Below are 27,573 nucleotides of genomic sequence, written 5' to 3'. Positions count from 1 at the left end.
ATTTAACAGCTTCTCTGTGTGAGTCTCATGAGGGGAGCTGGCAATATCCTAATCTTCTTGTATCAGGTTTTATGCTGGCTCATGCACCGCATGCGAGTGTGTTACCTAGCCTATCTTTTTGTTGTAACAGAGCCTTGCTGGTGTTGGGTCTTTTGATTTGGTGACATTGTTGTGTTAATGTTTCCTTGCTTTCAGCTAAACTCAGCTTAAAGTAGGATCTATGATGTAAACTTCAAATATGGCAAAAGGTTTGAAGGGCATCTATTTTGCAGTACCTTGTTCGAGTTGTCCTGTTGAAAGACTTTGCATTTTTTTTGCCCTGCTTTACCTCTTTAAAGCTGGCACTGACATTGTTCTTCAATTTTCAACCAAAATGACACAGAATTGCTGCTCATTAGAGATAAATTTATATAGCCACTTGGCAGGAAACAATCTGGGTTTCATTTCTAAGAATGACTTTAAAAGTGTCAGCTGGAAAAGCCCAGTAGAAATTTCTGCGTCTGGATCCATTCCTGGTAGAATTCCACAGATTTCCATGATGCTCTGCCATTGAGTAACTGGACTTTCAGCTGCAATGTATCTATCACGGTGACATGCATTGTATCTGTGCAAAGTAAGTGTACAGGTACTGGGAAGGAAGATGAATTAATTAAAGTCCAAGAGCAGCAGGCAAGACCTTGACAACTTATCATTAATTTCTTCTGAGGAACTGGTTGGATTCAAAATACTTACTGTCTTTTAGGGCACAACTAGTAAGATCAGCAAACCAAAGAACTTTATGGGTTCATATTTAAGAATGAAGAGATGATGACTAAAATTTGGTATTGCTGGTTCAATAGAGCAAGTGAGACCCCTCAACACTTACTAGAGTTTATGATGCTCAGGCAGAGCTGGATCCTAGGGCTGCATGTTTTAACAGAAAAAGGGTTGAAAATACAAAAACGAAGCCACAGTAAGCTGGCTGCATTGTATCTCCATATTATTTTCTATTACTTTTTTATGACTGACTATGTAGCTTAATATATCATGATTTTGTATTTTGAAATGCGTTCCAGAAAACATGTGGAGTTTGAAGTCTGGCTGAGTGAATGTTGCTGTTGGAACCTTACCTTAGACTTGCTTGAACATTTTATTATTTTTAGCGGCATTACCTTAGCTTTTTAATTCAGGACCTGAAAGATGCAGAGAAAGAGTGTGAATAGAGTGCTAAAACATTCATAAAACCTACTTGGACACAATAAGTTCAGACAACGTATTGTTGAAATATTGCATGTAAGCATAAAGATTAACAGGGGTGGTGCAAGGGTAGGACAAGAGAGGAGCACCAAATGAGAGGGATGGGAGCAGAGTAGCAGAAGTCAGGGAGGGAGAGAGGCAGATATTTCCCATCCTTACTGGTTGCTAGCCCTGATCAGCTCCTTGCCTGGAGGGGGAAACCCTTCTCTCCAGTGGAGAGGCAAGTATGGAGAGCTGCACTGTTACTGCTGACTTCCTTGCTGGTTCTGGTACAGAAGAAATGCTCCGGCACTTAGAGCAATATCTTCCCTGGGTGACACCTGCCCTGCTCCTAGCCCAGACCCTCTGCTTATTGCCAGAGCTGTGACTGCTGCTTCCAGTGCAAGCCTCTGCTTGTAATGATGGACACCACACTGCCTTGTTTCATGTCACTTCCACCTGCATCATTGGGTGACTAACTCCACAAGGCAAGAGTCCCCCAACATGCTTTCTGCTCCCATGGCTTGTCCTGCTTCTCACCACTGTGGTGGTACCTTGGCACGTGGGCTTGTTGTGGCTTTGCACATCGACAAGGGGCTAATAGCATCACAGTGATTAGCACTCGGTACATGGTCATCAGCTCCTGTGGGCATTTCTGTCCCCAGCTGCACATCCACTGCGCCTAGCTCCAGTTTGGGGATGAGCTCTGCCCCTCTCCTAGATGGTTGCTGGCCTGGATGACACTTGTACTGCTACACGTCTGTCCCGATGCACGTTCCACCGGGCACAGTTGCAGCTATGCCATTTCCCTCAGAGAGGAGGCAGGGAGCGGGACCAGGGCATGTGGTGCACCTGTGACATCTGCCAGCTGAGCTAGCGTGAGGCTCCCTCTCCAGAAGATGTGAAGTCAGATGAAAAATCATTGACAAGAGTAAGTAATTTTTCCTTTTCTCTGTGCCTTTAAAGGCACAAATTGAATGGATGTAATGTGGCAGTTTTATCTGTACAGGCCAGAAACTGAAGACTGGCTTTTTCATAGTTATAGCTTCTTCTGCTTGCGTGATATTCTGTCCTGTGCTCTAATTTTTCTCTAATAGAAATCAATGGGAGAATTGGCATTGCCATTTATAGGACAAGATGAAATGCGTTCTCCTTTTTAGTGTGCCTTAGTCATCTGAGCTGGACTTAACCTGTTTCTTAGGCATGTTTGTCTGTTCTTTGCCATTATTAAGAAACAAATAGCTCCAGACCTGGAAGGTGTTGGCATGGGCACTGGTTTTCTACTCTTAGAGATTTCAGTGAGAGATGAAGCTGGCCAACATCCAGGGCACGGCCACAGATTTCAACAGCCAGGCCACAGATTTGCAACAAAGCATGCTGAAGGACTAAATGCATAATGTGGACATTCTTGTGATTAGTTTAACATGGTGAAGCTGAAGGTCTTCAAGGGTAGAAGCAGATAAAAGGCAAGGGTAACTAATGAGTGATATCCCGTGAGCCTGCTTCCCAGTGTTTGAATGCAGAGAAAAAGCAAATGCAAGTCAGAGCTCATTTTGGGACTCCGCACTTTTACAAACTGTTTTGTGGACTATAAAATCCCTTCAATTTCAATGTGCTTTGTTCTTTGAGATGGGGGCCTCATTGTCATTATCCTGGGATACCTTCAGTTATGATTAAACAGTAGTAAAGTGCAATGAAATTCTCATCTGCCCTTTGTATCTGCAGCAAAGGCTAAGTATTTCCTCAGTGACAATGATACCAGTAAAAATAATTTGTTTCCCACAAGTAAGCATTTCAAGAGTAAAAGAAATTATGTCTTTACATATCCGTGCACAAAGATACGAGAGGATGAAGTAGCCTATACTGGCATAATCTGAGATCACACCAGTTTCTGACATGCAGGGTAAGCTCACTGATCTTCTGTAGTGTATATTAGATGAATTTGGCCTGTGAGGGTAGAATCCAGTCCTGATTGAAGTATCTGGGAAGTGTGCCAGGGATTCCAACAGGACCAGGACTTCAACTCTAAGTCTGTATATGAATAATATTTCAGTATCTTCTGAACTTTAGGGTCAACATATTTGAAATACTTCAGAGGACACTTGAAGGGGAGAGTCAAGGGTCAGTCCTTCCAACATGAGAACCAGTGGCTGTGCCAGCAGCTTCCAGCTATGTCCTTTGTCTGCTAATGGGAAATGATAGACAAATGTCACCGAGATCAGGGGTGATACCAGTATATGCAAATTGAAATGTCAAGAGAAATCTCTGCCTGGCCCTTATGTCAATGTGCAGTAGGAGAAAGATGAGGAAGGAAGTGGGAGGAGTGGAAATGGCATACCCGCACTCAGCCTGCCTAAGGGAATAAAGACAAATGGGGACTTTCCATTGCAACTGACTGGCTCTGAGATGATAGGTCCTACTGCTACATGCTTAGAAGTGTATTGCAGTTTTAGCAGCAGCACGCTAGATGATTGCTAAGACCTCTGGGATGGTGCAGCTCTGTATTGCTACTCCCTCTGTGCTGAATTAGATTGTGGATACGAGAGGGATGTGAGCAGGTATTTAAAGCCATGAATCTTTTAGTTGCAGACCCAGAGAGTGAACTCTGTGGCAGGGACAATGCCTTGTAAAAAGATCCATGTCAACAGTTTCACATGGTTCACCCTGCAGCAGCAGGAGCTGACAGAGGGCCTAGCACCTGCAGGGACGTGTGTGGCACTCACTATGGTAACATAAGCTGTAGCCAGGGTGGGTGAAACCTGTTCAGCACCTATTTGAATCAAGAACCTAGCCCATGGTGTGGTCCTGTGGGCCATCAGTAGCCTGAAGAGTACAAGCTGGGAATCTCTGTTCTACATAATTGCTACATAGTTTTGCTCAGGATGCCACAGAGATGTTAACTAATATGTTAACTTAGGTTTAAAAGTGCTCCACCAATGTACGTAAGGGGTGTTTTTTTTGTTGTTGTTTTTTTTTTTGTTTGTTTGTTTGTTTTTTTTTGTTGTTATTTTTTTGTGGGTTTTTTTGTTGTTGTTGTTTTTTTTTTTTTTTGTTTTTGTTTTTATTTACTCCTGTGAAAGATGAGATAGAAAAATGTACGTTATGACACAAGCAGAGATTGCAGAGATTTTAAAATGTTTTTTTTTGACTTCCTTGTCAAAATTCTAGCTAATTCTCTGCCTCCTTTTCATGGAGTCAGTGGTTCAGACATACCACGTGTAGATGGAAGTTAAATGTTCTGAGAACAGAAGGTGGAACTTTGAGAAACCTCCAAAGTTTGATTTTTCTAATGCTAAGTATGAACTGCACTTGGTTGGTTTGTCATTGATGAATTTTCCTTGGAAATTCCAAGAAGCATGGTCACATGAAACAAGGCACAGGCTAGGCTGGAATAAAACTGTGCGTTCATATGACCTAATACGCTTATTTTGCCGTGAGTCTCAAATAAGCTGTTCTATTTGGGAAGGAATAAAGCTGCTTGATACAAGTATGTATGTGTGTGTATATATATATATGTACAAGAGTTCATTATCTGCAGTCAATATGAGTATGGTAATAATTTACAGTAACGATTGCAGATGTGGTTTTACATGAAAGGAACATTAAAAATTAATTTATGGAGGAAAGAAGATCCTCTTTAAATGTAAGCTTTACTCTTGGTAATATATGTTTGCCAGCAATATCTAGCATCTCAGATTAAAGAAAGCATGCATGAGGCGTGATAAAGGACAAATCAATCCATTGAACTCCACCTTTTGACTTCAAAGAAGTTGCACCTGTTTCTGAAAGATCTCAGTGGCACTGAATACTTCTAATGCAGAATTAGAAGGGGAGCAGAGAAAATAATTTCCAAATGTTTTCTGACAGAATTTCATAGAAAACAGGTTTGTTTGTTTTGACTGAAGATAGATTAAGGAACTCTAGTTCTCCAAGATATTGCAGTAGAATACTTGTCATACCTGCATTTCATGGGTGCCAGATTAAACAAGTCACACTCAGACAATGAGTGTTGCATGCTGAGTTGCTCTCACCTGCAGAAGGGGCAATGAAGAGGTTCTGTTCTCACTTAGGAGAGGGAGGGTGGGCAATGGTAGTCTGAGGAATACAGTGGATGCCATGGCAAGTAGCCAGCTGAAGCAAAATATTCTTTGTGCTTTTCACTGACTAGTCCTTTACTGTCATTTGAAAGGTCCACACCTCCACACCAGGACTTTGGGACAATTGGAGACAGATGAGAATATGGGATATTTGGATTAATGGAGTACAATTCACAAAGCTGCTTGCAGTCTCAGAATATGTCAAGCTTTAATAAGATATTTGATCCTTTTTGTGGGAGTAAAACAAAAAAAAAAAAAAAAAAAAAGGAGGGCAATAGCAGAGTAACTAGGTTTTGTGTTACCACCTGATCCTGCAGTGAGGACAGATCAGAAGTCAGACATCCAGATGCATGCATGCAGAAAACCTTTGTGTAGTTGGACTTGGAAGCCTTCCCCTTACTACCCCTCTGTAGGAAAGGTTCAGAAAGCATTTCCCTTTATCGCCTTTGTTCTGCCCTTTTCTGCAGCAGACAATCCTGTTTGTAGGAGATGGCTTTTTTAGTACTGATGTTACATCTGGTGGCTGGGACCGAACCTTGGGGTCTGGTTGTGCTTTAGCCTTCTGCAAATGCACAGGGAGAAGAATTACCAATTGATGGAGGTAACGTAAGGACTAAGAAGCACAAAACTGACAACAGTTCAGTCCTTAAGTCCACAAAGTAAACCAGGGGTAGAACGAAGCAGGAGTATCCCCAGTTGCTGGGGGTTTACCTCGAATGTTAGGCACTGGGCTGTGATACCTCACTGACATCTTTGTTCTGCACTGTGTTACTTGAGTTCTCCTGGAAATCCTGAAGCTGTTTCTCTTTGCACTGTTCTTGCCTCCCACTGCTTGGGATGAGGGAGGGAGAAGCTAGGAAGTGGTCATGGTTCCTTTTGTGAAGAAACCTGGTATTGTCCTTTTTACTACTCTAGCCTTTTTCTGTGCTTCCTGTGGGTCCTAAAATTTCTACCAGCTCCTACAGAAGTGAGGTCTACAACAGTGCAGGATGGGTCTGTGCTGATATCCCAACTCAGTCACCAGTGTAAGAGGCTTGTCGAGCTAAGCAAGGAAGTGGAGGTACCTGGTGCACATGGCATGCAGATGTCTTTATCTAGATAAGAAAGGGAATTTAGCAGAAAATCTCTCCTGTTACAAAGAAACTGAAGGCCACAATCCCCTTGCTCCCCTTCAGGTGAATGAAGCAATGTTTGCCCTTATTCTTTAATGAAGAATAGGCCAAACTGCTGGGAGGGGTCTGGCAAGAGCTCTGATCCATGCTCTCTTGCATGAGCAGTCACCGCAGCTTGCAATCTGCCTAGCAGTTGTCTGCATGAAGCTTACATTGGGCATTCACAGCCCTGGAGCAGTGGGCAATCATGTTAAGGCAACAGGCATGACTTCCAGGCTCTTTGGGCCTGAAGGTCACCAAGAGGAAATCAGCAATTATTTCATTGTACTGGGAGGGAAATAAGATGGCATGTGCTTGCACAATGCTGTCACCAGCTGTGGCCAGCGTAGAGCCCTGTGCAATACACAGCTGTGCTATATTAGGGAATATGTCCTGCCTTGAAGTTTCTTGGCTCGACTAGGTTGAAGCCGGTGCAGAGACTCAGCATAAACATCACAGTCTGGGAGCTCATTCAGTGTAATGGAAAGGTGACTGGCAGGTCCTGAAAGAAAGACATTTCTGTTTGTTGGGCTCCTGAGTAGCAGTTTGCATTTTCACTTGCTTGTTACCATTCTAGCTCATGTGTTTTTGAGGCCCCCTGTGTGCTGAGTTGTCTCTGAAGTCAGTGCTGGGAATAGGGTGAGGACAGTATTAAATCTGAGCCAGCGCAGGGAGGTTATTTTGCTCTTCATGCTGGAATAACACAGATCTGTGATTGTGCTTGTATTTCTACCTAGCCAATTTATGGTTTGCTTTCAAAGAACATATTCCTGTTAATTGCTATTAAAATATTTTGTCATATATTTACAATTACTGTGTGTTCCTCTGATTTTCCACCTTGATGAAAGCTGAAAGAAGAAAAAATTTTAAATTCTCTCATGGGGTGAAACATAAAGGGGAGTGGGATTTGCATGCATGTGCTTTGTACCAGGAGGGATTAAATGTGGCTGTCCTTGAAGAAAGCACTTTTTAACAAGACAATGAAAAACTCAACAAATTTTAGCAGTAAACCATAGTCAAATGGAGATCAAAGGCATTATGTGAATTATAGAGATGAAAAAGGAGTAAGAATGGTACTGCTTTTGAAATGAAGAGTTTTTGTGGGGAGATGGTGCTTTGCACAGCACATACTTTGCTATGATTCTGATTCAAGTAACGTGGTAATGCTCATAAATGTGGTAGGTAAGTTACTTTGCTTATCTGTCTTCTCTTAGCCTGTCCTAGCATGTCTTCAGGAAGACCACAGGGTTCATCATCAGGCATTCCATGATCTAAAGGTTCAACCTCAGGATCAAAAGAGATAGGGGACCCTGAGAAGACCCTTGTATGTAAGGCTGTGGAAAATCTGAAGTCCTGAGCAAGGTTATCTTCAGTAGTTTCTGAGAGCTATTTTTTTTCTTTAAAAAAAAAAAAAAAAAAAGCAAGGTCAAAGATCTTTGTAATATTCCCTTTGTAATATGTCTCTCTTCTGAGTCTGGTGGTGGAAAACTCCCAAGAGTTCACTTCAGATTCTTTCAGTATTATTTCAGTTGTGTAAAGGTTGAAAAAATGCTGAGGGTCTTGTTTTGAGGTAGAAGAAACAAAATGATAATTTTTGTGCTGTACCCTTTCACAGTGTAAGAGTAGCCCATATTCCAGTAATTTGTATATGTGTGTAGATGTCAGGGAAATGAAACTGGTCAGATAGTTTCAGATATCTACTTCTGTTTGCTAAAAAAAATTATAAATTTCTGCTTCTTTAAAATTTATAGATGACTTCTGGTTGAATTAGGTGAAAAACATACCTGGAAATAATTCAGAGAAAAAAAATTGAGATATCAAAACATTTTCCCTAATACTTTGGAAACCAGAATTTTTATATTTAAAATAAAACCAAATAACTTCTTTTGTTTTGGTTTGGTTTTTTTTTTTTCCGGTTGAATGAATCATTACTTTTGATTTAAGTTTTCTTAGGGACAGTTTTCATTTTTTCAGAAAAAGGAAATTTTTTTGGTCTGACACCAAATTATTAAAAATATGCAAGAGGAAAAAAAAAAGGATGCAGTCAGAATAAAAAAAAAAAACAACTTTTTTTGCACACCTGGTAAGGTCACAGATATTTTCACATTTGGATCTGAAGGCAGCCCCTGGTGGGGAGCTGGGTGGAGTATTACATTTTAGCCCAGGATGTTTTCACTTGTGAACAATTTTCATTTAAAAAAGGATAAAAAATTGCATGGTCCCAATAATGGCTTGTAGAAAATACTTCAATTAATTCATATCTTCATCTATAAGCAAGGAAATTTTCAAATCTTCTCAGAGGCCAGAACACTCTGAAAAACTCCGATTTTATACTCTATCTTTGTAGAAATAGGAAATTTTTTAAGACAGACCGATGAAGTGATTGTCTAGTAGTTTTCAGAGGCTGAAAGATAACAAATCATTTTGGGGAAGACAGCACTGAATAGCAGACTTCTTCAAGTGGGCCTTCTAGCTGATGAGTCATTTTCTTGCACTGATATGGCTTTGCTAACTAAAGATCATAGTCTTGACTTGACCTCCATTTCCCAAGTGCCTTCCTCATTTTTGAAAAAGAGATTTGGCTTGCAAGTCATCCTCCCAAGACATCCACTTATCTGATTGTCATCGAATAACATAAAAGCACCCTGTAGGTGGAGAAAAGTTGTTGCATCAGGGAACTTCTCCTGACTGCTGTACAGTCTTCCCTGCGCTTCTGGGAAGGAAAGAGAGGAGGAAGAGCAGAAATAGTTCCGGGTTTTTATTATTATCTTCCTCAGCTTTCCTCATGGGGAAGAGCGCTTGAGCTTTTGGAGATGAGAGATGGTACTGAGGACCATGTAGGAAGGAAAGGGGTGGAGGTATTGGCTTGGACATTTGGAAAGGGGGTGGGGGAAATATGGGTGCACAGTCTGGAGCTTGGGGGAAGGGAAGGAGTGTACCTTAGTCTGGAGAGGTGGAGAGAGGGATGTGCCTGGCTGGGTAGGAAGTGATGAAGGTGCAAATAAATCAGATGTCAAAGCATGTCTGGTTTGGGGAGGCAGAGTGGGGAAGAAAACTTTGGGATTCTCAGTTCTAGCACATGAGGTGTCAGCCTAACAGTCAGCTCTTTATATTTGAAATCCTTGATCGTGACTGTACTCCACAGACTAAATGCTACTGTCTGGTGCAGTCTTGGTTCCTGCAGACACAGTCATCTGCCCTCTGTGCACAGAAACCCAGCATGCTGCTTCAAACTTGCTCTCTGTAGTGTGCCATTCTTCCTTTGATCCTCATCTCCCAGCCAGGGGGAACCACATCAGTCCTGCAAATCATTGGCCCTCTAGCAAAGGAACTGAGGCAGGATTTAGCTGCACACGTAGGCTGAGATTAAAACACTTCTTGGGATAAAATGGCAGATTTGCTGTTCTGTGTTCTTCAAGCTGTACAGTGGTAAGAGTAAACAAACTCAGGATTTGAAAAAACGTCTTCTTACAACTTGCTTTTTATATATATTGTGTAACAGTGCATTATGTATATATATATATATATAAAAAAGCAGCAGCAATTGCATAGTCACTATTAGATTAGCAAAATTAACATTCCTTTTGAACCTTCACAAAACAACCTCAGCCAGCCAAACAAGAAGAAATTCACAACAACAGCAAAACTTAAAATCCCCCAATGCAGGAACAAATCAGAAAGAAAAACACCCCCAGGAAAAGTAAACTAATAAAATAACCTTCATAAACCCCCCTGCCCTCAGCAATGTTTTAATCCAAAAAAGGGGGCAGAAAAAAACACGGATTCCCTTAAGTCATGAGAGGCTTTGCTATTGCCAGTGATTTTATGGGGAGAGCGCTTGGACGCTGCGCTGGCGGGCAGGAATATAAAGTGGCAAGACAGATCTACAGCTGCAAACAGAGCATTTCAACTAATTTACAAATGCACCTTGGCTTTGTTTCCCTTAAACTACAAGCTGTTCATGAGCCACCTTCGAAAATTTCAGTCTGCATCTGCACGCTCCCTTTCTCTGCAGCATAAATGGCTTGTCTTGTATGAACGGGCTGGAAAATGTTTTTTGGGGGGGACGTGGGGGGTGGAAATCCTCTGAGTGCAGCGCCTAGGCTAGGATTGCAGAGGAAGCTGAGGCCTCCAGCCCTGCACAGGAAGCAATCTTAGAGCAGGCCTTAAATGCCAGATTCCAGGCAGAGTTTAACTAACCACTGACAGCTCTGTAAACAAAGCAGGGACAAAAAGAGAACAGCTTTCCCTGTTCTGGTAGTCATTTTTGGTTTGGGGGCTGCAGGGGAATTCTGTAATACTCCGCTTGATGGGATATAAACCAAGGCTGGAAAGGCTTTGTATATGAAGAACTGTAAAGGGGAAAATATTTCATGGACTAAATCATAAAGAAGAAGGTAGGGCACGGGGAAAACGTGTGGATTAAACTACAAAAAAAATATTGCTACTTCTGGTTCTTTGAGCAGGATTTATACATAGTTTGGCTCCTCCTGGGTGGTATTTAAAAGCTGCAGCTTATTTTCCTTCTCCTCTTTTTTCCTTTTTTCTTTCTTTCATTTTTCATTTTCTCTGCTCTTTTTTCCCTTTCTTTTCCCTTTTTTTTTTTGGAAGGGGGGGTGGGAACGAACAGACGGGGACTACTTTTGCAAAACTTTTAATTATCCGTGCAACTAAAGAAAATAAGAAATCTCTTGTGCAGGCTTTTTACTGCTTCCAGTAAAAATTGGAAGCTTAAAGTTAAAATTCTGAGGAATTGTTGCTTTTGTTTGTAGGAAAGACCTGTGATGTTACAAATAGCTAGTCTGCAGCTAGCAGATGTATACAGTCCTTATTCAAATCATGTTGATTTAATTTTAACTAGGAAACTAAATGCAGGCATGGACTATGTTTATCCTACACAGCATTTAATTAATCTTGTTTATCTCAACAATACTGAGGAAGTTATTTTTTTGATAGAAAAAGAAAATAGTTACAGTAAAGTTAAGAAAGCAAAACAAAACTAAATGGGCTCAGTTGGTTAAACGCATCCATTGTGTTTTCTCTCTTATCTAAGTGTTAATCTCCCTTTTAGATTTGGACCTTTCCAGAGCTCTGAACACTTGAACACCCACCATGGATGACTTTGAACGCCGCAGAGAACTCAGGAGGCAAAAGCGTGAGGAAATGCGCCTTGAAGCAGAGAGGTGAGGTATTACGTATGGAAAATGGTGCCGGTGGCTTGCCTTTGATTAGCAGTGGCTTTGACAATTTCTGTCTTAAATGCCAAAGTATGCTATAGCTAACCAAAGAATCCTTGCTAACAATATGTGCTGTAAAATAGATTTAGTTAATATTGTGGGGGAGGCTGCAAGTCAGAGTTGTCTAGCATCTCTTAGGCTGTTGTAAATCCCCTGGCTTCCAGTTATTTTGTTATATGGATAAATGTAAACAGTGAAGGTGGACTATGGCCACATGAAATTTTTGATAGGAAAGCTCACACTCAGATGCCATGTGAGTGAATGTTGTGCAGAAGGGATTGTGTGTCTTTTCAGTCACAGAGCTAAAATTATATCAATTGAAAGCTGAGATACACTTGGTGCATGTAGTATAGCATACCTGTGAATTGTCTGTCATTACCGTGCAATTGCTGTTGTGTCTATACTGCCTGTCACTTTTTATTAATTTACAGCCACCTTATGTGGGTGACAAGGGCAGCATTTGCTATCAGTTATTACAGATTTACTTTGGTGAAAATGAGAACAGAACTTGATGTGGCTACAATGATGTCAATTTGTGAAAGAAGCAGCATGAAAATACAGGGAATGACATTTCATTAACAAACCCCATTTTACACCTGTACAGTTCCGTTTGCTTTAACGGAATTTCCCATGATTTACACTGGAGTAAGTAGGGAGAAAGGAAGGCTCTGTTTATTTTTGTAATGTTTTCTCCAATATAAAGATTTGATTTAGTTTATTAACACAATAGCGATTAAAAAAAAAAAAAGGAGGAATTTAGGTTTAAGCACATTTTGTTCTCCTTTTTGCATTTAATTTTTAATATGGACTTCATTTTCATGTCAGGTCTTCCCCATGTACTGACAAAACCATGGTGTTTTGGGTTCTGAATGCTGTAGGAGAAAATACATTTTCAGAGCAGTTTTAAAATCTAGTCAGCAGAATGCAATACCAAATATCTTTTGTATCCTTGCTTTGAGCTTTTTAATAAGGCCATGCAACATAAGCAGGGCTCTCTGATGGAGGTTTTGATACTTGGGGGGGAAATCCCAGGTAGATGAGATGCAATAGCCGCCTTTCTTTCCGAAGGAAGCGTTACCATGCAGAGCTGAGTATGTGGGCTCTCATCAGGCTGTAAGCTGAACCTGTGAGCTCTGGAAAGCAGCAGCATTGCCTGCAGATAAATAAACTCATGTGAAGCGTGGTGGCCAAAGGGAAATGAGGCAGCAGCCTCCCTTTGCAAAATGCAGCCATCACCTGGTTGGTGACCTCCCCAAAAGGCAGAGGAGCAAATGTGCCATGGCACTAAACTGCTTTTTCATTCTAGAAGGTTTTCCCCCAGACCTGGAGCAGTATGTTTTTGTTGGGCAGCATGGGAGGGATTGCAGAGCCCATGTTAATGTATGGTATAGCACATGGTATTTATACGTTTCTAGTGTACTTCTGTTTTAAGAAAATCTTTTTAAGGAAAGGCCTGAGTCTTTAGGTTTTGTTGCTAATATAGGCCCTTTGTTGGCCTGTGGAGGATGCTAGGGGGTGTAGTCTGGGAGGTGTTTTCTACTCTGGAAAAATGTCAGTTGAACTTCCAAGCTCTTGCATGAGTGTGCAGAGACTGTGGGGTGGTCTGGGCATCAGTGGTGTGGTGTGGCCGGCTTGGGGGGGAAGTGACAGCTGCAGGGGGTAGGGGAAAAAGGGCTCTGCCCTCCTCACCAAGGAATCCAAAATCCAGGAATTCAGGTGCACCCATAAGTCACCATGCGGCCTGCAATTTTACGCATGGGCCCGATTCCAGTTCCCTGAGCACGCATGAGGAAACTGGAGCCCTGGGGGAGGCAAAAGCGGCAGCCAGCGTCTCACCAGTGTCTCTCAAAGAATCCCTCCCTGGGGAGCCCTGCAGGCCCATGGTGATACCTGCCCCTACCCCTGCGTGACGGGGAAGCCAAGCGGTTGAGCCAGGGAGTGATGGCCACTGACATGAGAAACAGCCTCCTCCCCACCCCACCCACGGATGCTTTTGGGAAGCGTTTCTCCCACATCTGGGGTGGCTTTTCTGGGATTGTATGCGGTAACCTTTGTGGAGGAGGTGAGCTCGGTGGCAGCCTGGCTGGAGGAGAAGGGCTTGGGCCTGTGTCCCTGTTTTCTGCCAAATCGCTACAGAAGAGCTCTGTGCCCTTTCCCACACATTTGAAGGCTTTTAGCAATAAAATGCTGTACGCTAAATACTCCCTCTGCTGCTGCCAGCTTCAAGCATTCAAGTATCATGAGTCAGACCCCTTAAAAGTCACAAGACTGCTTTAAAAATCTTGAGATCTTAAAAATAATTTAGTCTGGACTTTTTATTTTTGGTTTGCCTTAACAATAACAGAGCCTGGTTCTCAAGTTCAAATGTGACTCTGGGAGCTAGGACCTCCCGAAACCTGCCCCAGCAGGGGCAACGCCAGGGAGGAGCTGAGCATCCACCCCTGTTGCATTGCACTGCTTGTGTAGAGCTAAGGATAGCAGCATTCGGGCAGTTATTAACAAACGGATATGTCACGGTGGATTGTTTTGGTGAATTCATATTTTTAGGGATTTGGGGATCATCTTCACCTTCAAAAATATGTCAACAACGTGTTTGTGTACACATCTTAAGCCACAGCAATCTGCTTGTCAGACTTTTCTCTGTCTGAATGCTTTCAGGTGTTTTATAAAGTGCATGGTGCAGTCCTAAAGAGCAGCATGGAGGCTGAAAATGTGCTATCAGCTCTGAGCACTGCTACCTGCTGTTCAGGCACTCCCTGCACCCTCCCATCAATGGGCTGTAGCCTTGCTATGGGGAAACCACTGCTGATTGTAAGCATTTCTGCTGGGAGATGGACAGATGGATGATGATGTGTAGGCTGTAACACCTTTGCTAGGTCTCCCAGACACTGTTTAGGCTTCTTTGAGTTGAAGAGTAAACCCAGAAGTGCAAGCAGCCGTATCAAACAGCAGTATTTGTAACTCACCCAGCTACAGTGATGCATTTTGCTATTTCCTGGGATAAAAGCACACAGAAAGCCTGTCTTTCCAGCCTGATGCCCATGCTCACAAGAGATCAAGGGGTGAAAATGCCTTGTAGCAGCATGGACTCTTGTACCACATGCCCAAGAGGGAATGGCTTGACCTTATTTTGTCTCCCCAGGATCCAGAGGTCGTGTGAGGTCTGGTCAGGATATGTGCCGTCAGCTTCTCAAGTGTCTGCCATGCTGGATGGCACTGATGTCCAGCCGCATATGTCTGATCTTTGGAGATGCTTAATGCAAGTTTGATTCTTGAGGGCTGATGTTAGGCTTTGCTTTTTTTTTTTTTTTTTTTTTTTTTCCCATTAGAAAGCTGTTGGAAATGATGCTTTGTTGTGCTGTGTAGCCCTGTCAATCTGGGTTGATATGCTTCAGATTGATCATGAGTATAGTTTGGCTTTGGCTTTTAAAGACCAACAGTGCAGTTTGCCCCTGGCATGCACTTTGGCTAGTAGTTCATACTGTGGCAACTCAGATCTAGTTTTCTACCAACTCAGAAAGCTAGTATTTTTTTTGACATTTTAAGCTCTTATCATTTGAGAGTATCCCACACATCCTGGATTCCCCACACGGGCTCTCTGCACCTACCCATAAATTTTGTCCAGCCAGAATTTTTTGACTATTTGTATTTGGGATCTCTTGAGGCCTATCAGTGTGTGTGGAGTAGGAGTGCAGACCTGTCTAGGAGGCATATGGCCAACAGCAGGCATATGGTGCTTTGTCCAGCTTTATCCCAGGCTGTCAGATTTATTGCACGCACTCAGGCTGGCGGGGACCCAGCAGCTCTTGTACCTCATGGGGGAACAAGGCTTTCCAGACATAGGCTGGGAAACCTGGGGTAAAGTATGGTAGTGTTAACTTTGCCAGTCTGGTAGCATTTTGCAGGTGGTTTGTACTGCTCAGGTGCAAGGTCAGGGAAAAGAGAGCCCTACCAGCCATTGGGATGATGAGATATGCTATGTCTCTAGCTGCTCTTGCAGCAAAGACAAGGCTTTATCCTGCTCCTCAGAGGCAGAGGGAGTCCTGCACCTGGATCGGTGGTTGTATAAAGCCCTGAGGTCCCAGTCCAGAGCTGGCTGAAGTCAGTGGGAAGCTTTCCACCAATTTCAATGGGCTTTGGATTAAGCCCTACCTGAGTTATTCCAGCCAGATGATTTATGACACAGTCTCAGTGGCAGCCTTGAAGGAGCTGGACAAAGGCTTTGCCTTCCCAGCCACAGGGTACATTCTGTGCTAGAGTGTCGGGGCTGTTGCAGAAATGGGTTGCACTTAACTGACGGGAAAAAATCCTGTATGTAATTGAAGCACAGGGGATTGACTTCTTTCAATGAGGGGAAAAAAACAAATGCCACCTGCTGCTTTGTGCCTCTTCCTAGGCAGTAAAAGATGTTCTCTTGAACAAAACCATCGGGTTTTGTCATTTTGATGTTGTAATTGACACTGGAAGAATTTAGCCTGGAGCTGGGTAGAGTGTGTGTGTGTATGTGTGTCTGGAGGGGTAGTGCTTTGTGAATATCTTGCTGATGCACTTTGGTCTGTCACAGCTGCATGCAGCTGCAGTGAAAAATTGATGTGAAATACTTCTTGAAGTGACAATAGACCTACTTTTTTGACTTCAGCATAATTGAGAGCAAAAATTGGCCCCTTGAACTCTCTAAAGAATAGCTCTCAGGTTAATCAGTTTAGCACTTAAGCCACAATTTTACAACTGGCTGACTTGCCATTGCCCCAGCAATGTATTTTCACCTCTCCCTGGTGTTGGGGCTCCTAAAAACCATGCTAGGAAGCTGATCCACTTTACTTCATTGCCATACTACCACTACTGCAGACTTCAGGAAGGTCTTTAGGGTCACTGTCAGACTATTCTCTATGTAGCTGAAGCTTAACTTTGAATCTGAACCACAACTGTGCCTTGCATAATGCTTTTTCCTAAGGGATTGCAGGTCATTTCATGGAGAAGGAGAGGTGTTGGTCATCTTGCAAAAATACAACAAAGATAAGTGGCTATCTAGCATCAAATCACAAGTCACTAAAAAGACTCTCTACAACCACCATACTACTTTGTGGTCTGTATAGGATCTCCTGACAGGGGTCACAGCTGCCCTGGCTAAAGGGCTCATCTTCTTGCAGACCAATCAGGTATTACTAAACATACTTTAATGAGGTATGTGGGTAGGGCATACAGAAAAATACTGACATTAAGCTTTATGGTTCCCAATAGCATTAATTACTAAAGGCAGTAAGTAAAGATTCTTTTTCTTGAAAAAACATCCAACAGTTCCAGTTCCATCACAAACTCTCTCCAGCTTCTCATTTAAAGTTTTATAAGGCAGTGTGGTTCACGCTTATGGACATAGGTTGGGGAGTGCTCATAGGAATAACCCAGTCTGCAGTTTGGGGATGGCAGCAGCCTGCAGTGGGCTGAAAGTCTCCTGGTTGGTAACTTGCTCAATGCAATTTCAGTTAAAAGAGGGCACATGGTTAACCCCCAAATTTATCTTGGTACAACTGAAAAAGAAGTCAAGTGAATTTCAGTCTAGACTTGTGAAGATAAGTAGAGAACCAGCAAGGCATTTAACATGTCTTTTACTGTTCTAGTGCTCCTGCTGGGGCTGGTGTAGCTCAGGTAAACATAAAAAGGGCTGATTTGCCAAGTTAGGAAGGTAAAACCAGCAGGATCAGACAGGGTGCATCTTTGCAGGACTTAATGAGAAGCACATTGATTATCTTCTGGACAAGTAAGACAGGACATGTTTGTTGCCACAGCATCTTAATGCTTCTGGAGAGCAAGGAAAGGTCATCCCTGTCAGCCACAGAAAGTGGGACAATTTTAATTCTCCTGTCCAGGATAGTGAGGATAAGTGAGTGTTCGTGTTAGATCATTATGATTTGACATGAATGAGCACAAATAGCTTTTGGAGTTGCTTTTTGTTCCTGCAGTGGAGTTACTTATGGTATAGAGTGTACATTAGTGACAAATGTTAAACAATGTTGAGTGAGAGTTTAGGAAAGAATATAGATGGTTCATTTTTAATTATTCCCAACTTCCTGAAACACTAGGACTTGCCCATGTTTTGTTCTCAAATGTCTGGTTACATTTTTATTAAGTTTTCAGAGACCATGCTTCAGTTTAGGCTTGTGTAACAGAATGAAGAATATGATCTTAATACAGGTTTTCAGTGATTGCATGTTTAAACATAGGAGAGTCTGGCTGCATATGCCTAATGTCATTTCTCAGTGTCCATGATTTATTTCAGGACAGTACTTCCAAAAATGTTCGGCCTCTGTCTTCTTGAGGAGGGCTGAGCCCTTGTCCGGTCCAAGCCTCTTTTGCTACTAGAATATGAGCTACAGTGGTTTTATCTCTTCATGATCTTCATATATCCTGCAGTTCCAAATACTTTGAAGGTTTCTACTTGTCATTCTGTAAAATACCTTCTGGTAGAGCTCAGACATGACATCTTCTACCCAGGAGTTAAATATTATGACAATGAATAAACAAGATTAGAAGTGCGTGAGGGTTGAGAACACATTGAGGCAAAGTGCTCCAGCTGTTAACCTGCCTTTACAGCTACCTTGAATTCCAGGACTGACAGGACATATTTGGATTGTTGAGGTGAGTCTGGCCCTTCACATTACATTGATTGCTGTTCCTGCAGTTCTTGAAGCTCATCCTTAACCCAGACAGAAAAGCATGACCCAGTGGCATGCTCTACTGCTGTCACTCTCAAGTGAGGGTGGATCCTAGACAAATCTTTGCCATTGAAGCATCTCAGATGCTCTGGAGGAAATAATCAAACATATGCAAAGCTGAGTAGAACCTCCCACTTAGTTTTACAGCCATTGTGAGTTTTGCAGATTATATTTTCTTTTAAATCCTGATGGAGAAATGCTTTATAAAAGAAGCTTTGTTCTTCCAAATAGCTAGACATACAGAATTCAAACTTTACTGAGCTAACTCCACTGCAATTCCTAAGCAGACAACAAAATCAGCTCCTTAGTACTTCAGTTACTAATCCTATATGTATGTTAAGATAATTCTGTAATCTCTGTACTACATCTACTATACCAGCCAAGCTTTTAGGAGGACAGCACAAATCCAGCACCCAGACAGCTGGCAAAATGCCATGTCTTTCACCTCTTTCAACAGAGCGGCAGGTTTGCTTTGGAAGCACCAAGGAGTTTAGAAAATTCTTGGGTGAAAAGTGCTCCCTCCAAGCCTATAACCAGATAAGCCACCTACCACCAAAGGAAAGTCTGTCCTTCTGTTCCCTAGTATATTTTTATTTGTTTTAACTAGACCTAAGTTCTTGATGAACTGGATCTTATTTAAATGCCCAATAAATATGGGCATCGAGGCACAGCTTTTGGTGCTTGTTATTGACAATTTTATCATGCGTATTTAAAAGGGCACCATATCAAGAGTAATACAACATGGTATTTTATCATGATTTTCAGAATTAGACTGAAGCATGGGCACTGCACAAAGAAAATCATGAGACTGAAGGAATGTAGCTGGTATAGTACAAGTAAGTGTCAGTGGCTGTCCTGTCACATGTATGTTGAAAAATAAGATCTCTTTAATATCTTATGTGCAAATTGGCATAATATGGTCAATTAAGGTAGGGTAGCCTGCAGTGCTCTTGCAGCTCTGTGCATGTGTCATTGTACCTTCAAATGGTGTAAATAATACCTGCCATCAGAATTTTCTCATACAAGAGACTTCAGAAACTTGAAATGCAAAAAGCTGCATTAACTGAATATTGGCCTAAGGTTTGTGAAGGCATAGAGCCTTCATACTTTCTGTACCAGCCACAGAGGAGCAGTGTGGTGCCTGTGACTGTAGGTATTTATGACCCCTGGAGGCAGACATGGCACCTTAGTTTCCCCAGCAGCATTTTCTGTCCCTTGGCAAGGAGTACATCAACCCTTTGTGTAGGTTACCTTCAGTTAACTCTGTATAGCAGAGACCAAAGACACTGTCCTAAACCAAACCAGAATAAAGGAGGCTTAGTTCTTAGTCCCTGGGTCTACTTTTGTCAGACTCTTAGGCAGGGCAATCCCCCATCTTCAGTCAGTGTCAGTTGTCAGAAAAACCTTCATGAACCATTGCTAAGTCTTATTAGATTCCTAATCCAGTCTCTCTTTATAAATAAAACCAGTTGATCTGTATTTCTTTCTAGATAGTAAATATGATTGAGCTCTCAGCTGCTTAGCCACTTTCCATGTGTCTGAGATCCGCAACTAGCACAAGAGGCAGGGTTAATTTAGTCCATTGCATAAAGCCTTCTCAGGCTGTAAGTTTGTGCATACCTCATCACTCAAGTGTATATGCTTGCAAATGAGTTGGCTGGAAAATTCTACATTAACCCTTCTCTTGATTAAAGAAAGACCTTATTATTAATAGTAATGTTCTGCAATAAATTTCATGTAGTTTAAAGAAAAGCCAAAGAAATACTGCGTTGCTCCCATACAAAAGAAGGTCATGGTTTAATATCCCTGTATCTTAAAAAAAGTTTTTAAAAAAATGTTTTCAGGCAAATACGGGTAAATATACAAATGCACAGTGTAATAATATATTCTAGAGCCTGCATGTGCTTGTTGCAAGTGGCTGATGGCATACATCCTGGTGGTCCAGCCTGCCCACTGAGATGGGTCATATGGGTTCTTGATGCATTTTTGAGCTGAGGGTCAAGTGTTGCTCAGACAGCTGGTAACTTCTTGCAGGCCCTGCCACACCCGTTGATTGCTAGTGCAGCCCTCATTGCTGTTGCCAAAGAGGGAAGGAAGGGGCAAAGTGAGCGGGGCTGCCCTCCGCCCATACCCTGGCTCCGGAGGCTGAGCAGCTACTTGTGGGTGGTGTGTCTGGGGCTGGATTTTGGCTGGGGGTCCTGAGCCCAGATGCAGAGTTGTCAGCTGCCCCACACAGGTGGTGACACAACACTCTGTCTGGAGAAGTTGTTGTTGTGGTTTGAGCTCAGAGGGCAACTGAGCACCACGCAGCCACTCACTCCTCCCTTCTCTCTCAGCGATGAGAAGGGACAAATAAGCCAGGTTTGGGCTTTGAGATAGGACAAGGAGGGGCAAATCACCCATTATGGTCATGGGCAAAAGGCAGACTTGTTAGGGGAAGAAAAAACCCACAGACTTATTACAGATGCTAAAACCAACACTGAACAGAGGAGGACAGTGAGAAGCATTACCACATCTTGAGAACACCTTCCCCCCACCCCTCCCTTCTTCCTGGGCTCAGCTCTGCTCCTGATATCTCTACCTCCTCTCCCCAGCAGTGCAGGGGCAGGGAATGGGGGGTGCAGTCAGTGCTGCCACTTCTTCCATCTTCAGTGGGGGGAGCTTTTGGAACTTGTTCCTCTTGCTCCAGTGTGGTCCCCCTCTCACAGAAGACAATCCTCCACAAACTTTCTCTGACATGAGTCCCTCCCACGAGCTGCAGCATTTCCTTACACTGCTCCTGTGTGGGTCGCCAACCTCCTCCAACTGGAGTCCCTCCCATGGCTGCAGCCCTTCCCGAGCTGCTCCGGCTTGGGACACCCCCACATGCTGCAATCCTCCTGGCGCTGAATTACAACAGCGGGGCTACCTTTTCCCATGAGACCCCGGCCTTCTTCGGGCACAGCACCTTGATCATCCAGGCAAAAATCACAGGCCATAAATCAGTGTCTGCTCCACCGTAGATCTTCATGGGTGGCAGGGAGGGGCCACCCTGCCATCTCACCACAGGATACAGGGGGGGGTCTCTGCTCCAGCACACCTCCCCCCTCCTTTCTTCTTCCGTTCCTCCACTGACCTTGGTGTTCACGCAGCTGCAGCAACTCTTCCTCACCACGTCCCTTCTTAAATACTTTATCACAGAGGCGCAGCTGATTGGCTCAGGTTTGGTGCAGAGGTGGAGCTGACTTGGAGCTGGGGCAGCTTCAAGAAGCTTCTCACTGAGGGCCACCCCTATAGCCCCCTCCCCTGCCACCAAAAAAACCCCACAACTCACTCAAACTCAGGACAGGTGTTGAGTACAGGCTGCTTCAGAAAGAGAGCATTGGTGGTGTTTAATTTGCTCATTTGCTCTAAAGAGAGGAAAGTAACTAAAAACTGCCTCTAAAATCTCAAGTTTGCAGACTTGGACGTGTATGTTCTCTTAGCTTTTACACTGCAGTGCCTTCTTTTTAGTGAATAGGAACATTGTTGAACTCGTTGCTTAATTGTGTCACTATTCTTCAGGGTATTCTGGGCTCAGAATGGTAGAAGTTATTTGACATGATAGAAACTGCAGTTACTACCCCACTGTGAGGCTCTTTAAAGGAGTGACATGAAAATGCATTTAGCCAGTGAGTTTCTCGGAGCATCTGTTTCTCAGTGTGAGTTTGCATTTTAACATCTTTATCATCTTATATCTGAAATTAAACTAGATAATCAGAAGATTAGATTTCCCTTTAAAAAGCTGATGCCAATTTGTTTGCAGTGAGAGTAGATTAAATGAAGTCAAATGCTAACAAGTTTTACACACAAATAAGCATAGTATGTAAACACTACCAAATTGCTGGCAGGCTGGGCAAAGTTACCCTCTCACAGCTTAGTTCAAAGAACTATAGAAGGAAAATGTGATTTGCAAATGAAACTCCAAACTGATTTCAACTTGCAGAAGCATCTCATTTGGTCAATTAGCTCCTGCATTTTTGGCTTTGTGCCTTTAAACAAAGTTTTAATTACTGAAGATAAATGTTTATAAGCAGCTTTATTTCTCTCATCATAACCTACTTATTAGCTCGTGCTAAACAGAAAATTCCCCTTGCCACCAGATTGTGCTTGTGTGATCAAGGTCTTCCATAGAATGAAGGGAGGCATTAGGTGGCTGTGCTTCCTGAACAACTTAATTCATCAGCACACAACTCAAGAAATATTCCTGGCCAGAAATAAGGTCAGTGGGCAACTGCTCCTTAGAAAAGAAGTCTAGTGATGGCACAGTCCCCAGGGGTGCTGGCATGCAGCCTGATCAGAGGATTGGGTTAATAGAAGTGATACAGCTACAGATTACAAGAAGTACCAGTTGGCCAGCCTTGCAGCTGAGCCTTTCTCTTCCTGGGGATCACTGAGGGTGATGGTAAGTGGCAAAGTAAGCAGGATGCTTTTCTTTTCGTTTATTGGAAAGAATAAACCAGTGGGTAGTGTATTTGACAGTTACAGGTTAGCCTCATCTTGGTTGACATTAAGAAAATGTAAATACGTGTTGTTTTTCTCCCCTTTATGTCAAAACTTGTTGGTTGAACTAAATAAACTTGCTTATTAATAGTCCTTGCTGGATAGTCTGTTGAAAAAGGCCAGCAAGTTTGTCATGCTGACATAGAAAATCAAGGGAAGACTATAACTCAACAGCTAGTTGTGACTCTTTTTTTTTTTTTTTTTTTTTAAATAAAATATATATACAGGCTTTTTTCCTCCTCTGACTTTCACTGATAACATGCCTCTGTTTCCTTTAAGGTAGCTTGTGACCCATTTTCAATGAGGACATTATTTAAGCCAACAACAAGGACTGCTCTATCAAGAGGTTATCTTCTAGGCAGACTGTGTTCTTCTTGTGCTGAGGCCATAAGAGACGTGCTGAAAACTAGTACTCAAAAGCAGAGCTTCTTCAAAGATTTTGTTAAGTTACTTCTCTATACTAGTACTTCCCTCTTCTGCCAGCACAAGAAAAACATCTTGTGTACTGGTGTTTAAACAGATTCATTTCAACAAGTGCTCCCTTCTTTGTAAGCCCTCTTTGTATGATTTAAACCTGATGTATATCATGGTAAATTTTTAAGTCAATTAAATGCACACAGTGGAAAGTAACCAAATTACTATGACTCGATTTACTGTTTGTCAGCGGAGCCTCTTGCAAGGGAGGTGTCTTACTGTGAAACAGCACGGGATGTTAAATCCCTTTATGTTTGGACTGGGAGGTTTGCATAGATTTAATACACTTGGTTTCAAACCAGGTTTGAGGTAAAGTTCTGAAACTTCTGTGTACAGCCAAGGACTTTGTGACTGTGGTGAGGTGCACTGGTGCTGGAGTCCCTGGTGAGGAATCTTTGTTAATCTTCACTTTCTATGCAAATCCTGCCCTTCTTACAGCTGCTTGTTTCTGCTCTTAATGTGGCTCTGAGGAGAGATGGGAGGCACAGGTGATAACAGACAGGGAAAGCTCAGACACTGACCTACCTCCAACCCCTTCATGTTACATGTTGTATGAGGTCGGGTACAGATCAGGGGAAGGCTGGTATGAGATGAGTGAATCAGATGTTATGCACATCCACCAACTGCTGCTGACCACATGTCAAGAAATGAAGAGCTTAGGGACTCACTGCAAGCCACTGTGGAGTCAGCAAATGGCTACAGCTGTTTCTGGGCCTGGCAGCTGGATTCCTGCAATAGCTTGGACTTTTAAATTTAGCTGTTTCAAAGGAGTATCCTGCAAAGATGAATAGAGATAGGCTAGAAAGAAACATCTGAGTAACATCACTTTTAAAGTGAGAAAAGCGCTGCAGAACTGGCTGAGAACATACACAGTTACTTGTTCACAAGACATACAGCTTACCACAAGAGGGGTTCTTGTGTGTCATAGCATAATTCTCAGAAATATATCTTTATGAGTTGGGGCAGGGGAGAGGTTTTTGTTGAATAAAATTCCAACAAGTAGACAGTGCTTACAAGAGAAAACTGGTTTCATTTATAGAATTGCCATCCTCCTAGTGATAAGGAGAAAATCAGATACTCTCTGTATCAATCCTGGGTATTTCTGAAAGGCGTCATTGTAATACAGTGGTGAGAAAGATACAGGAGTGAAGTTGGCCCCACAGCAGAATCCTTCCTTAATATAAAGAATAAAACTTTTTCTATCAATATTTTTGAGCAGAGAAAAATAAGGTGGTTTTATAAATGACTTTTAGTGAAATTGACCTTTCGGTGAAAAAAAAAAAACAGATCCAAACCTCACATTTGTTTGTGGCTTTCGTGTGAATTTGGAAACTTTTCAGCAAACACCTAGCAATCACATTTTCACAAACACGTTTACAGCTGGAAAGTCAACAACCACAAAAGACTGTCTATACACCTCCCACTTAGAGCTTATCATCTTGTGAGAGGACTAGAGCACAGTGGAAACTGGAGAGGAAAGCCCTTCTGATGATCCATATACAGATGATTTTTTTGTCCTTATGCCCCCTCATGAGATGATTACACCATTGCATTCATATGCCATATCATGCCATCCCTTGAGATGAAATTCTCAACATCCAGTCTGTTTTCTCCCTTTTTCACATGCAGAAAAGGTTTATGACTGGATTGAAAGGAAAAAAATCATATGTATTTCCACAGGAATAACATGACTGTAGTTTCTTTAAAATAGGTTTCTTTTACTAGCCTGCAACTTCTAAGCTGAACAATCCTCACAGCTTTTTCAAGTTCATCTTCAGCCCATACAAAATAACGAGCTTTTTCTGGGTGCTGTTGCTCAGAACATTCCCAAGATTCTCCAGCGGCTACCACTTCGGTGTCTTAATAAGGCAGCACCATAGCTGGGAAAGACATGGAGATGGCTTTTCTAAACACTGGCTACACATGGATTCCTTTTATGGTCCAGCTTGCACAGTGGGGTATTCCTCTGAAGGTCAGAGACACAGATAACAAAGTGCTTCCCACTGCAGCTTACTTTTTGAGCACAGGCACAATGTGTCTCATGCCACATGTTCAGCCTCCTCCGAGAAGGAGAAAGAAATAGTTGAGAACGGAAATGAAGAAAGAGGGAGTAAAAGCAGAGCGTCAAATGCTGTGTATTTTGTATTGATGCTATTGCTGTGCTCACTGTGGCTGCAGGATGTAGTTATGAATACCATGTAGAAAATATGAGTGCATGTGCTGGGCTGATATTCATAAAAAATGCCCCTAAGAAACTCCTCAGTAGGGTTTCAGGGTTCAGGTCATCCCACAGTAATACCAAGGTCAAATTTTCATGTCATGCCTATGAATTTGGCTTTTCATTCTCCCACAAAATGGGATAGAGTGCTAATGACCTTTTCAAACCAATGAGTTATGATGGCTGGAGGGGTTGTCTGTGCTGGAATGACACAAGATTAATTTGTTTAAGGAAAAGGTTTAATTCATCTCCCCTTCCCACCCCTTTCTCTCTTATACAAGCTAGTGAGTCTTTTCTCTTATTAGCATGTAATTGTCATCTTATACTGGAGGGTTGCATTAGTTCTTTCAGGGCTATTGTCTTATTTCTCACCAAAATTTTTGATGGAATGGATGAGTCATTTCAATATTCTAAAGAGAAGGAATATATTTGTGATTAATTTAATATGAGAAAACCCCCTACTAAGTAATGAAAATCTCATCATGTTTTGTCAGGCCTGAATATATGTACAGGATATACATAAACCGAATTAAGAAAATATATCTTTAAGTCAAACCAGAAATGTTTAGGTATATTCAATGGGTCTGTAATCTAATATTTCATTTACTGATTAATGTCAGATGGACTAATACAGTACCTAGTAAACCGTGAAGACAGTGAAAGACTGTGTCACCAGCTCTGACACCGAGAAGAGAGAAGTGCTTGAAGGTGTTGTTTCGGTGGCTTACATCTTTAAAGTCTAACTTTCTCTGATGCACTGACTTTGATATAACTATAGGTCTTGCATGCTTGTGATATGCTGGCTTTGAAGGGAATGTGACTTCTCAATCTGTTGGTTGCACGGTTTTGCTGGATATAATACCTTGCTTTGAGGATACAAGGGCATAAATACACAAAAGTGAAGCAAAGATCACAAAACATGCAGTTTGGCCGATGGAAGCTTTTAAACCTCCTGTCAGTTCCTGCTGATAACAGAAGAATTCTGAAATAGAAACAATTATCAATTAATATGTTTTAAAGCAGGATAGATCTAGCAGGAAATGGTTGGCCCCCAGTTAAACTCAGAGGACCAATTTAACAGGCTGTGACATATCTTCTTAGCTGTTCCATGTTATGTTGCATTTAGTGTTTTAAGGCTTGCTTTCACTTATTTCAGTCTGAACTCTGTTTTCAGTGATTGTGCACGTTTAGCAATTACTCTGGATTTAAGGGATTGGTATAACTGAGAGCAGAGATCATCTGTCCTGTCCTCATTATACTGCTGGAAGAAAGTATTGGTAAGATATCATGGTGACTAGGAATGACTTTTCCGTCACCAACCCATCTTCCTTTATTTATTGGTTGTTCTTCCCTCAACTCGGGCTGTACCCTGTCATCAGTTTTTAAGCCAAATTCTTTATGGGAGTCAATAGGGAGTCCTGCGCAAAGGGAAATGACATAATGTTGCCCTTTAGTTCTACCTACAGAGAAGCAGACTTGGGAAACATGCACATTTTCCTAATTACCAAGCACTGAATTTACAGCATGTGTTCATTTTCTATCGACATCCGGCAGCTACCCAACATACTGTAAATTAGGCCATTTGTATACAAGACAATTGTTTTTAATAAAAATATTCTGAACGGTGTCTTTATTTGGATAACATATGGTAAATTTTGGGGTCTTCACTGCTTTGAGATAAAGAATATGCCATTTTTATGGGCAAAGTTGAGCGTTCTTAGCTAAAATGTCTCCTTGTCCCACTGGAGTGCATGATTTTGTAGGCTGCCCACCTTTTACTCAAGCAGTAACAGCATTTTGCTAGAGATGTGTGTGTCTCTAGTTTGTAAAACACTTTTGATATGAAAGACGCTTCTGTAAATGTATGCTATTATCATGTAAACTGTCAGCTTTTACAGTGGACAGGTTGAAGGTTCATGGACCACTTCTGTAGTGCTTTCAAGTTGT

General features: G+C 42.2%; 1 protein-coding gene across 7 annotated transcripts in view; it reads left to right on the top strand.

Moving 5' to 3' along the window:
- The window catches only part of LOC104363535 (caldesmon), a 199,451-nt gene that overhangs the window by 92,653 nt on the left and 79,225 nt on the right, over nt 1-27,573 (top strand). For 6 of the 7 annotated variants that reach the window (XM_042795437.1, XM_032986250.2, XM_032986248.2 and 3 more), the window contains one exon: nt 11,535-11,646. In XM_042795437.1, coding sequence (XP_042651371.1) covers nt 11,576-11,646 — 71 coding nt within the window. In that variant the 5' untranslated portion in view covers nt 11,535-11,575. Of the gene's footprint in view, nt 1-10,698; nt 10,861-11,534; nt 11,647-27,573 lie in introns of those variants that run through there. The other variant, XM_042795436.1, reaches the window with a different exon arrangement.

The sequence above is a fragment of the Tyto alba genome, unplaced genomic scaffold, assembly GCF_018691265.1.
Source record: "Tyto alba isolate M040663 unplaced genomic scaffold, T.alba_DEE_v4.0 Super-Scaffold_21, whole genome shotgun sequence".
NCBI lineage: Eukaryota > Metazoa > Chordata > Aves > Strigiformes > Tytonidae > Tyto > Tyto alba.
Note: the sequence above shows the minus strand (reverse complement) of the source record. Positions and strands in the feature narration are given on the sequence as shown.